The sequence below is a fragment of the Thalassophryne amazonica genome, chromosome 1 (genome assembly GCF_902500255.1).
Source record: "Thalassophryne amazonica chromosome 1, fThaAma1.1, whole genome shotgun sequence".
Classification (NCBI taxonomy): Eukaryota; Metazoa; Chordata; class Actinopteri; order Batrachoidiformes; family Batrachoididae; genus Thalassophryne; species Thalassophryne amazonica.
The window spans coordinates 6,744,684-6,757,475 of record NC_047103.1 but is presented as its reverse complement, the minus strand read 5'-3'; the positions used below and the strand labels follow the sequence as shown (position 1 = coordinate 6,757,475).

Sequence of the window (12,792 nt, the reverse complement as noted above, 5' to 3'; positions counted from 1 at the left end):
TTAAAGTTCAACTATATTGCAACCTAACCTGCACACAAATAACTCACATACAGCACAGTGGACTTGTGAATGAAAACTAAAGGTGTTGTCACATGATGACAGCATAAGGCTAGAGGTCTGAAACAACAATGGCATTGTTCAAAAGTGGAAGAATTCCACCTCGTGTGGCGTGACACTATTCTAGACTATAACCATGCACTACTGCTACAAACCGGGCCCATTACTCTGACTTGATAAACAAAAACAAGCATAATTCAAAGTTCCTGTTCGACACGGTGGCAACACTTACTTATGGACAACCACCTGTAAGTCACTCTCCTTTTATAGCCCAAGATTTTGTATATTACTTTGAGAAAAAAATAGATGATATTAGGTTAAATATATGCCAGCATGCCTTCATCCAGCCACTACACCCTGCTATCGAAGAGGATGCCATCTGTGACATATTGCCTAGCTTTAATAAACTTGATACTATCTCACTGGGCATGCTGACGAAACTTGTAATATCTACAAAAAGCACAACCTGCTTATGTGATCCTATACCAACAAAACTGTTTAAGGACCTGTGGCCCACTCTTGGGCCTACTGTGTTGGAAATTATTAATCTGTGGACTATCTGGATGTGTTACTAAATGTTACAAGTCTGCAGTGATGAAACCATTCCTTAAGAAATCTAATCTTGACCCTAGTGTATTGAAAAATTATAGGCCGCAATCAAATCTATCATTTTGTTCTAAAATTCAGGAAAAAGTGGTTTCATGGCAGGTCGTGGACTATCTTACTGAGAATAATCTCTTTGAGCTGCTGCAGTCTGCTTTTAGAAAATATCATTCCACAGAAACGGCTCTCACTAAAGTGGTGAATGAGCTTCTGCTTGCAATCTATTCAGACATCACTACGGTTCTGGTACTGTTAGATCTTAGTGCAGCGTTGGATATGGTGGATCACCGTATTCTAGTTGATAGGTTGGCGAATCATTACTGGGTGTGCCCTTGCATGGTTGACATCATACCCAACCAGTCGTTCTCCTGCGTTTTGTATAACACCACCACCTCTAACCTTGGTGACATGAAATATGGGGTCACACAGGGGTCTTAGGCCCCCTGCTTTTCTCCCTTTATATAGCACCCCTTGGGCACGTATTGGGGCATTTTGGGATTACCTTTCATTGTTATGCTGATGATACTCAGTTGTATATGCCGATGTCCAGCAATTTCTTACTTTTAAACTTGGACAAGATTGAAATGATGGTTCTTGGTCCAGCGAGAAATCAGCATCAGTTTGGTCAATTAACTTTTAACCTAGATACATGTGTCATACATCACACTGACAAAGTGAGGAACCTTGGGGTGTTTTTGACCACGTTAGCCTTTGACCTCCACATTAGGGATATTACGAGGACTGCTGTCTTCCACCTGCGAAATAGAGTGAAGATTCATCCCATCCTATCTATGGCTGATGTTGAGACACAGATTCCATGCATTTGTTTCTTCTAGATTGGACTACTGCAATGTTCTGTTTTCTGGTTTACCACAGTCCAGCATTGGAGCTCTCCAATTGGTTCAAAATGCAGCTGCCAGACTCTTGACAGGAAGTAGAAAGTTCAACCACATTATAAGATAAGAGAGACTTTATTGTCATTGTAATAAACAACAAAACTTTGTTTATTTTATTTTATTTATTTATATTTATATAGCGCCAAATCACAACAAACAGTTGCCCCAAGGCGCTTTATATTGTAAGGCAAGGCCATACAATAATTACGTAAAAACCCCAACGGTCAAAACAACCCCCTGTGAGCAAGCACTTGGTGACAGTGGGAAGAAAAAACTCCCTTTTAACAGGAAGAAACCTCCAGCAGAACCAGGCTCAGGGAGGGGCAGTCTTCTGCTGGGACTGGTTGGGGCTGAGGGAGAGAACCAAGAAAAAGACATGCTGTGGAGGGGAGCAGAGAACAATCACTAATGATTAAATGCAGAGTGGTGCATACAGAGCAAAAAGAGAAAAACACTCAGTGCATCATGGGAACCCCCCAGCAGTCTAAGTCTATAGCAGCAAAACTAAGGGATGGTTCAGGGTCACCTGATCCAGCCCTAACTATAAGCTTTAGCAAAAAGGAAAGTTTTAAGCCTAATCTTAAAAGTAGAGAGGGTGTCTGTCTCCCTGATCCGAATTGGGAGCTGGTTCCACAGGAGAGGAGCCTGAAAGCTGAAGGCTCTGCCTCCCATTCTACTCTTACAAACCCTAGGAACTACAAGTAAGCCTGCAGTCTGAGAGCGAAGCGCTCTATTGGGGTGATATGGTACTATGAGGTCCCTAAGATAAGATGGGACCTGATTATTCAAAACCTTATAAGTAAGAAGAAGAATTTTAAATTCTATTCTAGAATTAACAGGAAGCCAATGAAGAGAGGCCAATATGGGTGAGATATGCTCTCTCCTTCTAGTCCCCGTTAGTACTCTAGCTGCAGCATTTTGAATTAACTGAAGGCTTTTCAGGGAACTTTTAGGACAACCTGATAATAATGAATTACAATAGTCCAGCCTAGAGGAAATAAATGCATGAATTAGTTTTTCAGCATCACTCTGAGACAAGACCTTTCTAATTTTAGAGATATTGCGTAAATGCAAAAAAGCAGTCCTACATATTTGTTTAATATGCGCTTTGAATGACATATCCTGATCAAAAATGACTCCAAGATTTCTCACAGTATTACTAGAGGTCAGGGTAATGCCATCCAGAGTAACGATCTGGTTAGACCTAATGTTTAATAGACCACATTTAACTGTTTTAGTCTGTGGTGCAGTTGAAGGTGCTATATTATTTTTTTCTTTTTGAATTTTTATGCTTAAATAGATTTTTGCTGGTTATTGGTGGTCTGGGAGCAGGCACCGTCTCTACGGGGATGGGGTAATGAGGGGATGGCAGGAGGAGAGAAGCTGCAGAGAGGTGTGTAAGACTACAACTCTGCTTCCTGGTCCCAACCCTGGATAGTCACGGTTTGGAGGATTTAAGAAAATTGGCAAGATTTCTAGAAATGAGAGCTGCTCCATCCAAAGTGGGATGGATGCCATCTCTCCTAACAAGACCAGGTTTTCCCCAGAAGCTTTGCCAATTATCTATGAAGCCCACCTCATTTTTTGGACACCACTCAGACAGCCAGCAATTCAAGGAGAACAATTGGGGAGGGGCCCAGAGAAAACTACAGAGTCCGACATTGTTTTTGCAACGTTATACACCGATTCAATGTTAATTTTAGTGACCTCCGATTGGCGTAACCGGGTGTCATTACTGCCGACGTGAATTACAATCTTACCAAATTTACGCTTAGCCTTAGCCAGCAGTTTCAAATTTCCTTCAATGTCACCTGCTCTGGCCCCCGGAAGACAATTGACTATGGTTGCTGGTGTCGCTAACTTCACATTTCTCAAAACAAAGTCGCCAATAACCAGAGTTTGATCCTCGGCGGGTGTGTCGCCGAGTGGGGAAAAACGGTTAGAAATGTGAACGGGTTGGCGGTGTACACGGGGCTTCTGTTTAGGACTACGCTTCCTCCTCACAGTCACCCAGTCGGCCTGCTTTCCCGGCTGCTCGGGATCTGCCAGAGGGAAACTAACGGCGGCTAAGCTACCTTAGTGAATAATGTGTAAATAATTTAGAGCTGATTCAGCAGAGGGAGTGCTTTAGTTAAGGCACGTGAAGATTACACTGTGAAACAAATCGTTATCTAGGTAACTAGATCAATCTAACTGCGCAGATTAAACAGCTAACAGATACAGCAAAACACCGCTGTGCTCCGGAACAGGAAGTGATACAATACCGCAGTGAGAGCCAACCACCAGTAGAGGCAAGCAAGAAAAAGAGCTTGGTGACAACTATTCAGTATCAGCAATGCTTAAATATAAAAATAAAATATAAGCGCAATTAGGTGCAAAGTGTAAACTGAGATGTAAAAATGGCACTGCCCATAACTGTTTAAAATACAGTTCATACTGTAGCTAAAGCTGGTGAGTATGAGAGTGGGGGGTGGGGAAGACGAGGGGTGATGGAGGCTACAGGTCCGGGGAAAAAGCTGTTCCTCAATCTGCTGGTCCGGGTTTTTATGTTGCGGAATTGCTTCCCTGATGGGAGCGGGGCAAACAAATGGTGTCCAGGGTGAGTTTGGTCAGTGGAAATCCTGGTGGCTCTCCTCCGCAGACGTCCAGCATATACAGCATCCAGGACAGGAAGCTCAGTTCCAGTGATCCTCTGGGCTGTTCTCACAACCCAAGCCAAGTCTTTTCTGTTTTCCTGCTGTGTAGCTGGCATACCATACGTCATGCCCTGACAGAGAATACTCTCCACAGTGCTCCTGTAGAAGTTCATCAGGAGCCAAGGGGATAGACCAGGCCACTTCAGCTTCCTGAGAAAGAAGAGCCTTTGCTGTGTCTTCTTTATCAGGTGAGAGGTGCTGACTGACCAAGAGAGGTCCTTGGTGATGTGGAGTCCCAGGAATTTAATGTTGTCCACCACCTCGACCGTCTCACCGTTTATGTGAAGTGGTCGGGGTGGTCTTCCTGGTCCTCCTGAAATCCACAATGACCGCCTTGGTTTTGTTGGTGTTCAGAACGAGATTAATCTCTGAACACCACTGGGTCAGATGTTGTACCTCCTCCCTGTAGAGAGTCTCCTCATTGTCATTGATAAGTCCAACTTTTGTGGTGTCATCAGCATACTTCACCACAGTGTTAGAAGGGTGGATGGTGGTGAAGTCCTGAGTAAAGAGGGTGAACAGGGCTGGGCATGCTCTGCAGATCTGTTCCTCTGGTAGGCAAACTGGTATCTATCCAGATCTGCAGGGATGATGTGTCTAATGTGGGACAGGATGATCCTCTCAAAGCACTGCATGACTACCGGGGTCAGGGCAACAGGGCGGTAGTCAGTAAGGCAAGTCACGGATGTCTTCTTTGGTACAGGAATGATAGTGACGGATTTAAGTGGGGACAGCAGCTTGCTGCAAGGAGAGGTTAAAGATGTTGGTGAAAACTCTGTTAGCTGGTCAGCACATGACTGCAATGTGCGGCCTGACACCCCGTCAGGTCCTGTCGCTTTAGAGGTCTTGACGTGCCTCAGAGCAAATCTCACCTGGTGCTGCTGCAGGACAAGTGCTGGTTCTTCACTTGGTGAGGTGGTTTGAGGATCTGGTCTGATATTCTGCATGTTAAAGTGCACAAAGAAATGGTTTAGGGTGTCAGGCAATGTGCTGTCAGGGCCGATCTGTGAGCTGCTGCCCTTATAGTCTGTAATGGCTTTCATGGCAGCCCACATGCTGAGGGGGTTGTTGTGGGCAAAGCGTCTTTCGAGGCGCTGCTTGTGCCTCTGTTTGGTCTCTCTGATACCCCTTTTTAGATCCTTTTGGGCGTGGCTGTAGGCCTATATGTCACCTGACCTGAAGCCAGCTTCCCATACCAATTTTGCTGTCTCTTCACTGGCTTCCTATCCCTGTGAGGTTGGATTTTAAGGTTCTGCTATTAACTTATAAAATTATTCATGGACAAGCATCTTTCTACTTAGCTGACCTAATCAAGCCCTACGTACCGGCCCGGGCTCTGTGTTCTCAGGGCGCAGGTCTACTTTGTGTCCCTAGGTGAATAAAATGTCTGCGGGTCACAGAGCTTTCTCTTATTGTGCACCTGTTTTGTGGAATGATCTTCTTGCATCAGTCAAACATCAGTCAGATTCTGTGTAGACTTTCAAGTCTCAACTTAAGACACACTTATTTGCCCTTTCGTATGCCTAGCATACTGGCATAGTATGGTACTGTGCTTCCTATCCTTTTAAAGTAATTTCATTAGCAACGGAACAGGTCTCGGCCTCAACTTTATCTAAATTTTGCGTCTGTAAGTGAAGCTTAGGGCTAGCGGCCGTGATCACCTTAGTAATTTGTTTTTCTGTTGATTTATTGCTGATGAATTATACCTTAGGTGCAGTTTTTTTTCTGGCTGACAGATTCTGCTCTTTTTCTCTCTGTCCGAGGTACAAATGATGGACGATTCCGAACTGAAGGGCCTGGATGGATTGTGAGGTGGATGGCCTGAGGTGAGTGCTGTATGCTGCAGACTGCATTTGCAAGTGACCCTGTTGCAGGGACAGACCCACTGATGGTGTGGACAACCCCTGCCTGTGGTGCTGACACCTGTGTGGACTTCTCATTTTCTTTATATTATTATTTTGTTTGATTTTCAATTTTCTGTTTCTTCCGCTTTGTAAAACTTTGCAAAACCTTGTAACTGTTAGAATGCCCTAAGAGGTGGGTCACCCCTTTGAGTCTGGTTTGCTTGAGGTTTCTTCCTCAATATAATCAGAGGGAGGTTTTCCTTACCACTGTGGCTGTGTGCTTGCTCTGGGGGTTGGTAAGGTTAGACTTTACTTGTGTGACACACTTTGAGGCAGTTTTGTTGTGATTTGGCGCTATATAAATGAAAGAAATTGAACTGAATTGAGTAAAGTGATTATAACTGAGATCATTTGTCTGGTGGCAAAAAAAAAAAAAAAAAAAAATCACTTAATTTGGCAGTGTCTGGTGGATTTGGGGGACTGATGGATGGATAAGCACAGGATACTGTTGTATGCAAACGTTTGGGTACTCCTGATGATTTCCATGATTTTCCTTTATAAATCATTGGTTGTTTGGATCAGCAATCTCAGTTAAATAAATGATACAGCAGACAAACACAGTGATATTTGAGAAATGAAATGAAGTTTCGAAGATTTACAGAAAGTGTGCAATAATTATTTAAACAAAAGTGGGCAGGGCATAAATTTGGGCACCCTTGTCATTTTATTGATTTGAATACATTTAGCACTAATTACTGGAACACAAAATTGGTTTGGTAAGCTCACTGACCCTTGACCTCCTTACACAGGTGAATCCACATCATGAGAAATGGTATTTAAGGTAGCCATTTGCAAATGTTTCCCCTCTTTACATCTCTTCTAAAGAGTGGCAACATGGGAGCCTCTAAACAACTCTCAAATGACCTGAAAACAAAGATTGTTCAACATCATGGTTTAGGGGAAGGATACAAAAAGCTATCTCAGAGATTTCAGCTGTCAGTTTCCACTGTGAGAAACATAGTGAGGAAATGGAAGACCGCAGGCACAGTACTAGTTAAGACTTGCTCCAAAGACCTACAACATGATCTTGCTGCAGATAGTGTCTCTGTGCATCGTTGAACTATACAGTGCACTTTGCACAAGGAGATGTTGTATGATGCTGTAATGCAGAGGAAACCTTTTCTGTGTACACTCCACAGTGTCATTAGAGGTATGCTAAAGCACATTTGGACAAGTCAGCTTAATTTTGGAATAAGGTGCTGTGGACTGATGAGACTAAAATTGAGTTATTTGGACATAACAAGGGTCGGTATGCATAGCTGAAAAATAACACAGCATTGCAAAAATCACTTGCTACCTAGTAAAATTTGGAGGTGGTTCCATCATGCTGTGTGGCTGTGTGGCCAGTGCACGTACTAGGAATCTTGTTAAAGTTGAGGTCACATGAATTCCAGTCAATATCAGCAGATTCTTGAGAACAATGTTCATGAATCAGTGACAAAGTTAAAGTTGTGCCAGGGCTGGATCTTTCAACAAGACAATGACCCTAAACACTGCTCAAAATCTACTAAAGCATTCATGCAGAGGAACAAGTATGTTCTGGAATGGCCATCTCAGTCCCCAGACCTGAATATTACTGAAAATCTGTGGTGTGATTTTAAGCGGGCTGTCCATGCTCGGAAACCAACAAACCTGAGATGTTTTGTAAAGAAGAATGGTCCAAAATACCTTCAACCAGAATCCAGACTCTCATTGGAAGCTATAGGAAGCGTTTAGATGCTGTTATTTCTGCAAAAGGAGGATCTACTAAATACTGATGTATTTTTTTCTGTTGGGGTGCCCAAATTTATGCACCTGCCTAATTTTGTTTAAAGAATTATTACACTTTCTGTAAATCCTATAAACTTCATTTCACTTCTCAAATGTCACTGTGTTTGTCTGCTATATGATATATTTAACTGAAATTGCTGATCCAAACAACCAATGATTTATAAAGGATGTGCATGATTTATATCAGGAGTGTCCAAACTTTTGCATACAACTGTATGTAATGGATAAAACAGACAAACACCGACTGTACTGTGTTGGATAATGAACGGATAAAAAAACATGTGATTTCTCTGTTTCATTACATAGATGCTGCGATAGATTGGTGTCTTGTCCAGGGTGTACCTCGCTTCACGCCCTATGGCTGCTGGGACAGGCTCCAGCCCCTTAAATGAACCTTAAATGGAGTAAGTGGGTATTGAAACTCTCAGCACCTGCACTTGCACTGTTTCTGTCAAATTTGGGGCAGACAATGGAACATAACTGCCGCATGGCAATTGTAAGTACTGCATATATGCACTTACGTACAGCCATAGGGGGCGCACTATTTGTTTTTGCCTGGATTTCCAAAGTTTCGCCAACCAACAAATTTCCGGCTCCGGCTCCTTTTGTAACCAACCCATAGTGTATTCAGAAAAAAAAAAAAAAAAAAATCAAATATGTTTAAATAACAATGAGAAAAGCAGTAATAAATACAAACCCTGAAACACGCCCAGATCCCGCTGATTTTACGTCTCCTGTGTTTGCACCCAGCAGGCATGTAGAATATTGTTCTGCTGTATGGCGCTGTACCGGTTTCAAACAGCTTTGTAAGTAAAGAAAAGCGGTTGCCCCTTCGATATTTCCTAGTTGTACAGGTTCCACATGATGGTCAGTAAACATTTGATAGCCATCGTCACATTTGTGTCACGAGTCTTTCATTTGTCCGTCCACAGTCAATAAGCAGGTAACATCTATAACACGAACGACTGGTAGCCATTTCAAGTCCTGTGTCCACGTCACTGCTCTCCTGTCAAAATCGTGAACATTCCGACGTTGTCGCCTGCCATCACTTTCTCTCTGACTATTCGTGGTCACACTTCTACAAAATCAGCTAAACTTGTTTTATGCAAGACTCACTGACTCCCAGTGTAGTTTTGCACTTAATGGAATACCACTTACACCAAGACTTTTTCTTTCATTTGTAATGATGTCACAGTAATGACATCACGGAACCGCCCTGGGTCCTGGATAGCAACCACCCAGGCAGACAACCGGTTCATCTCCACATCTCTAAAATAAGTCAGGTAAAACGTGGGCGTGTCCTTGGCCTTCTGCAGCCAAAGCTTTACATAAGGAACGTGAGACGTGCCAGCAGCCGCATTCCTATCCTGAAGTTAACATTTATCAAATAGATTTTTAAATTTATTCAGACTCATCCAGCATCCCCATGTCGATACATCTAAGAATAGATTATTTTCTGCCCATCCAGCCCTACAAGCTAACAGCAACGTATCACGCGTCCTTCTTTACTTTTCAGAGAAGGACCACAAGTCTTTACTTCCAGGCACTAAAGATAATATTCTCTAATCTTTGTGTCTGAGATGTAAACAAAGATGGTTTGCAATATCAAGAGAATATTATCTCCACCCAGATCCAACACCACACATCTCTGGAACTTACTGCACCTCAGCTGCCTTGCTACCAGCAAATAGGGATTAATTTTTTTCTTTAATGAATTGTAATTTTACTGATGTTTTATAACATTTTCATAACTTTTCAAATAAGAAAATGTTTCGAGTTAAGAATCAAAACGTTAAATGCTTGACTCTGATCTGTTGTTTCTAGGGTAACTTTAATTCAACAGCAGTGTTTACTGCTGCATTTAATGTTATGTTACGTTGTCAAGTAGACATTTAAAATATTTTTAAGAATGAAGATACAAAATTTTCTTCTCACCTTTCGTGTAGAACTCATATTGCATCCTCAGTTGAGATCAAACAGCTGCTCCGAGTTGAGATCAAACGTCCGACACTCGTCTTCCCACCAGTCAGCTTTGAAACCAGTGAAGCAGAAACACCTGATCAGACAGAGAACTCCTGATCAACCGATGATGTTCTCTGAAATTTTAGGTCCAATTTTAAAGAAACAAAAATAAGTTTAACTTAACAGCAAAATAAATGTGAAAAGTCTTGCAGCATGCAAAAGTTTACTTTTTAACAATTTTTCAAAGAAATATCATGTTCCTGTTTCAGTTGGACCATCTATGTTGATCGTTCTTGGTAATCTGATATAATTTTTTGGGATCTTGGCCCATACAACACAAACCTCTTTTGTTTGAAATGGGGAGCAGTGTGTGGTCCTCAGACAGTTTTGAAATATTTTTTTCTGTATCATCATATATAGTGATGTTATTTTTGACACTAAAGCCCCAAGGCTTGTGTCGAGCAGACAGGGTGTGTCCAATTGGAGCTTTTTTTTAAATTTCAAAATAAGATGTACAGTACAACAGAAAAGGAGGGCAAGAATAATAGCAAACATCTAGTGATAAAGGAGGAAGAAAGAAGAAAGAAAATGATAATAAGAAAATAAATAAATATAACAAACTAGAAACAGAAAGGGGTAAATACATTGAAATTAGGAAGGTCCAATTGAAACCTGTGTTGAGGTCTGTTTCATTTTTCAGCATATCATGTGATCAAAAAGAAATAAGGTCTCGCTTGCATGAAACTGTTTCATTTTATGTTCTGATTGATTTTCTGAATCCTCAATTGACAGCATCTTTTTGGAAGTAAACATTCTGAACTGATCCTCCCAGTTAATTGCAAGGATTTTTGAAGGCCCCTGTATCTCAAATGCAGGTTTCATTACTAAAGTATCCACACTGTAGAGGGCATCAGGTCAGCAGAATTTTGAGAGAGAGAGAGAGAAAAAAAATTTCATCCATTTTGGAATAAGGCTGCAACATAAAATGTGGAAAAAGTGAAGCACTGTGAATACTTTCCAGATGCACTGTATGCAGACCTGGGTTTGAATTCCGCTTGTGCTGCTCATATCCTTGGACGAGACACTTCATCTGAACTGTCCCAGTTCACCCAGCTGTGAAATGGGCACCGCCTCAGCTGGGCCGTGATGTGTGGTGTTGGATCCGAACCCCGCCACGTGGGTAGAGATAATATTCTCTTGATATTGCAAACCATCTTTGTTTACATCTCAGAAACAAAGATTAGAGAATATTATCTTTAGTTCCCATCCAGGGAAAGTTACACCACACAAACCGACGATATCGCTCCAATGGGCCTCAGCGTCTGTAAGGACTGACTTCTTTCTTTTCATTTAAACTGAAGCTGACACACTGATATGATTTATCTTGTGTCACATCACGTAATTGGCGACAAAAAAGACACATTGGATATTATGATTAAGGGACATTACTGTGACTTTGTCTCCATTCATTTATCAAACAGCTAAATATTATTCTTAAGTCGATTTATAAAGTTAAAATCATGAGCTCGACTTTTCTGGCAAACATTAAAACAATAAAGTGGAAAGTTTCAAAACTCCCAATGACTTTTTTTTTAATCTGATGTAACTTTAATCTTCGTCTCTGCAAATTTTAAGCGACACATCTTTTTCCTCAGAACTAAACAACAAAAACTCTTCTAAACGGCATCTTTTAGACAATAAAAACCTTTTTTTTTTTTTTTTTTACCTCAAAACATCTTTTGTGACAACATCGCACCATTTCCGGTTGTTCCGTCCGTTACGAAAATCCGACGGAAACAATAGCCAGAGTCGAAATATCCGTGTTATTGAGTTCCCCCATAAAACCTAAAATCAACCAAAGAAATACATTTCAAAATCTTAAAAGGGGAACAAACGGCAGTGTTTTGGAAGTGAGCCTAGTGACTGTACATTTAGTGACGAGTCTAAAATTTGTTTTTCCTGTGTGTTTTTGTTTAATGCTATTGTTATAAATTCTACAAAATCTTTGAAGAAATCCACGTTGTTAGAGCCATAATAGAAAATAGTGAATAATAATTTAATTTGTACTGTATAATGTTTAGTTTTAATATTTGTAAATACTTACTGCTACTTATTTAGTAATGTTATTTTCTTAAGTTTAATATTGCTTAATTTTATTAAGATATGCATGACGTCACTCTTGGCTGAAGTAAAAACTGAGTGACGAAGGTCAGTTTGATTTTACCCTTTTTTTATCTCTGTAATGTGAACGGTTTTCTTTAGTAAACAGTTTGAACTTTAACAGAAGTCTCGCGTCATGGACTTAAGCTTAAAGAACTGGTCATAAAACAAGAATTGAAGAAACTGCACCTACACACGTTTTGTGGATTTCATGAGTTATTTTTCTTATTTTAAAGCCTTATGGTTTTGAAAGCTAATAATAATTTGAAAGCTCTGACCATAATAAAAGAATATGACTTTGAAGAGAAGACCCCTCAAGAATTTTTACTTTATACTTTAACCAGGTTAGTTTTATTGAGACCTGTTTTACAAGGGAGACCTGGACAATTATAAAGTTTCTTTCGATGAGGCAGGAAGCTGAAGCACCCGGAGAGAACCCATGCAAACTCCAGCCAGAAAGGCCACAAGTGGGAATCTATCCTATGACCTTCTTGCTGGTAACAGTGATAACCACTAAGCCACCGTACTGCCCAAGAAATGACACCTCGCATGCAGCATGCGAGGTGTCATTTGGTGGTGAGGTGAAGGGAACCTTTTTGCCCATGCATACATTTTTTTTCGTCTGCAGCACACATCACACACAAGCATCAAGCCAGAGAGTGCAGACATGTACTGCATCTCCATTTGATTTTCATGACAGAAAGATTTGAGACCATCCAGATGCTGAAATGACCAAGTGTTTGG

The 12,792-nt window shown here is 41.1% G+C and overlaps 1 protein-coding gene across 2 annotated transcripts in view; it reads right to left on the bottom strand.

Annotated features, from left to right (window-relative positions):
* Positions 1-12,792, bottom strand: part of LOC117528775 (zinc finger protein 678-like) — a 36,560-nt gene that overhangs the window by 14,996 nt on the left and 8,772 nt on the right. The window contains exon 1 of one of the 2 annotated variants that reach the window (XM_034191482.1): positions 9,862-10,066. The exons of the other annotated variant lie outside the window; for it this stretch is intronic. Coding sequence (XP_034047373.1) covers positions 9,862-9,879 — 18 coding nt within the window. The 5' untranslated portion in view covers positions 9,880-10,066. Of the gene's footprint in view, positions 1-9,861; positions 10,067-12,792 lie in introns of those variants that run through there. 2 annotated transcript variants of the gene reach the window in all.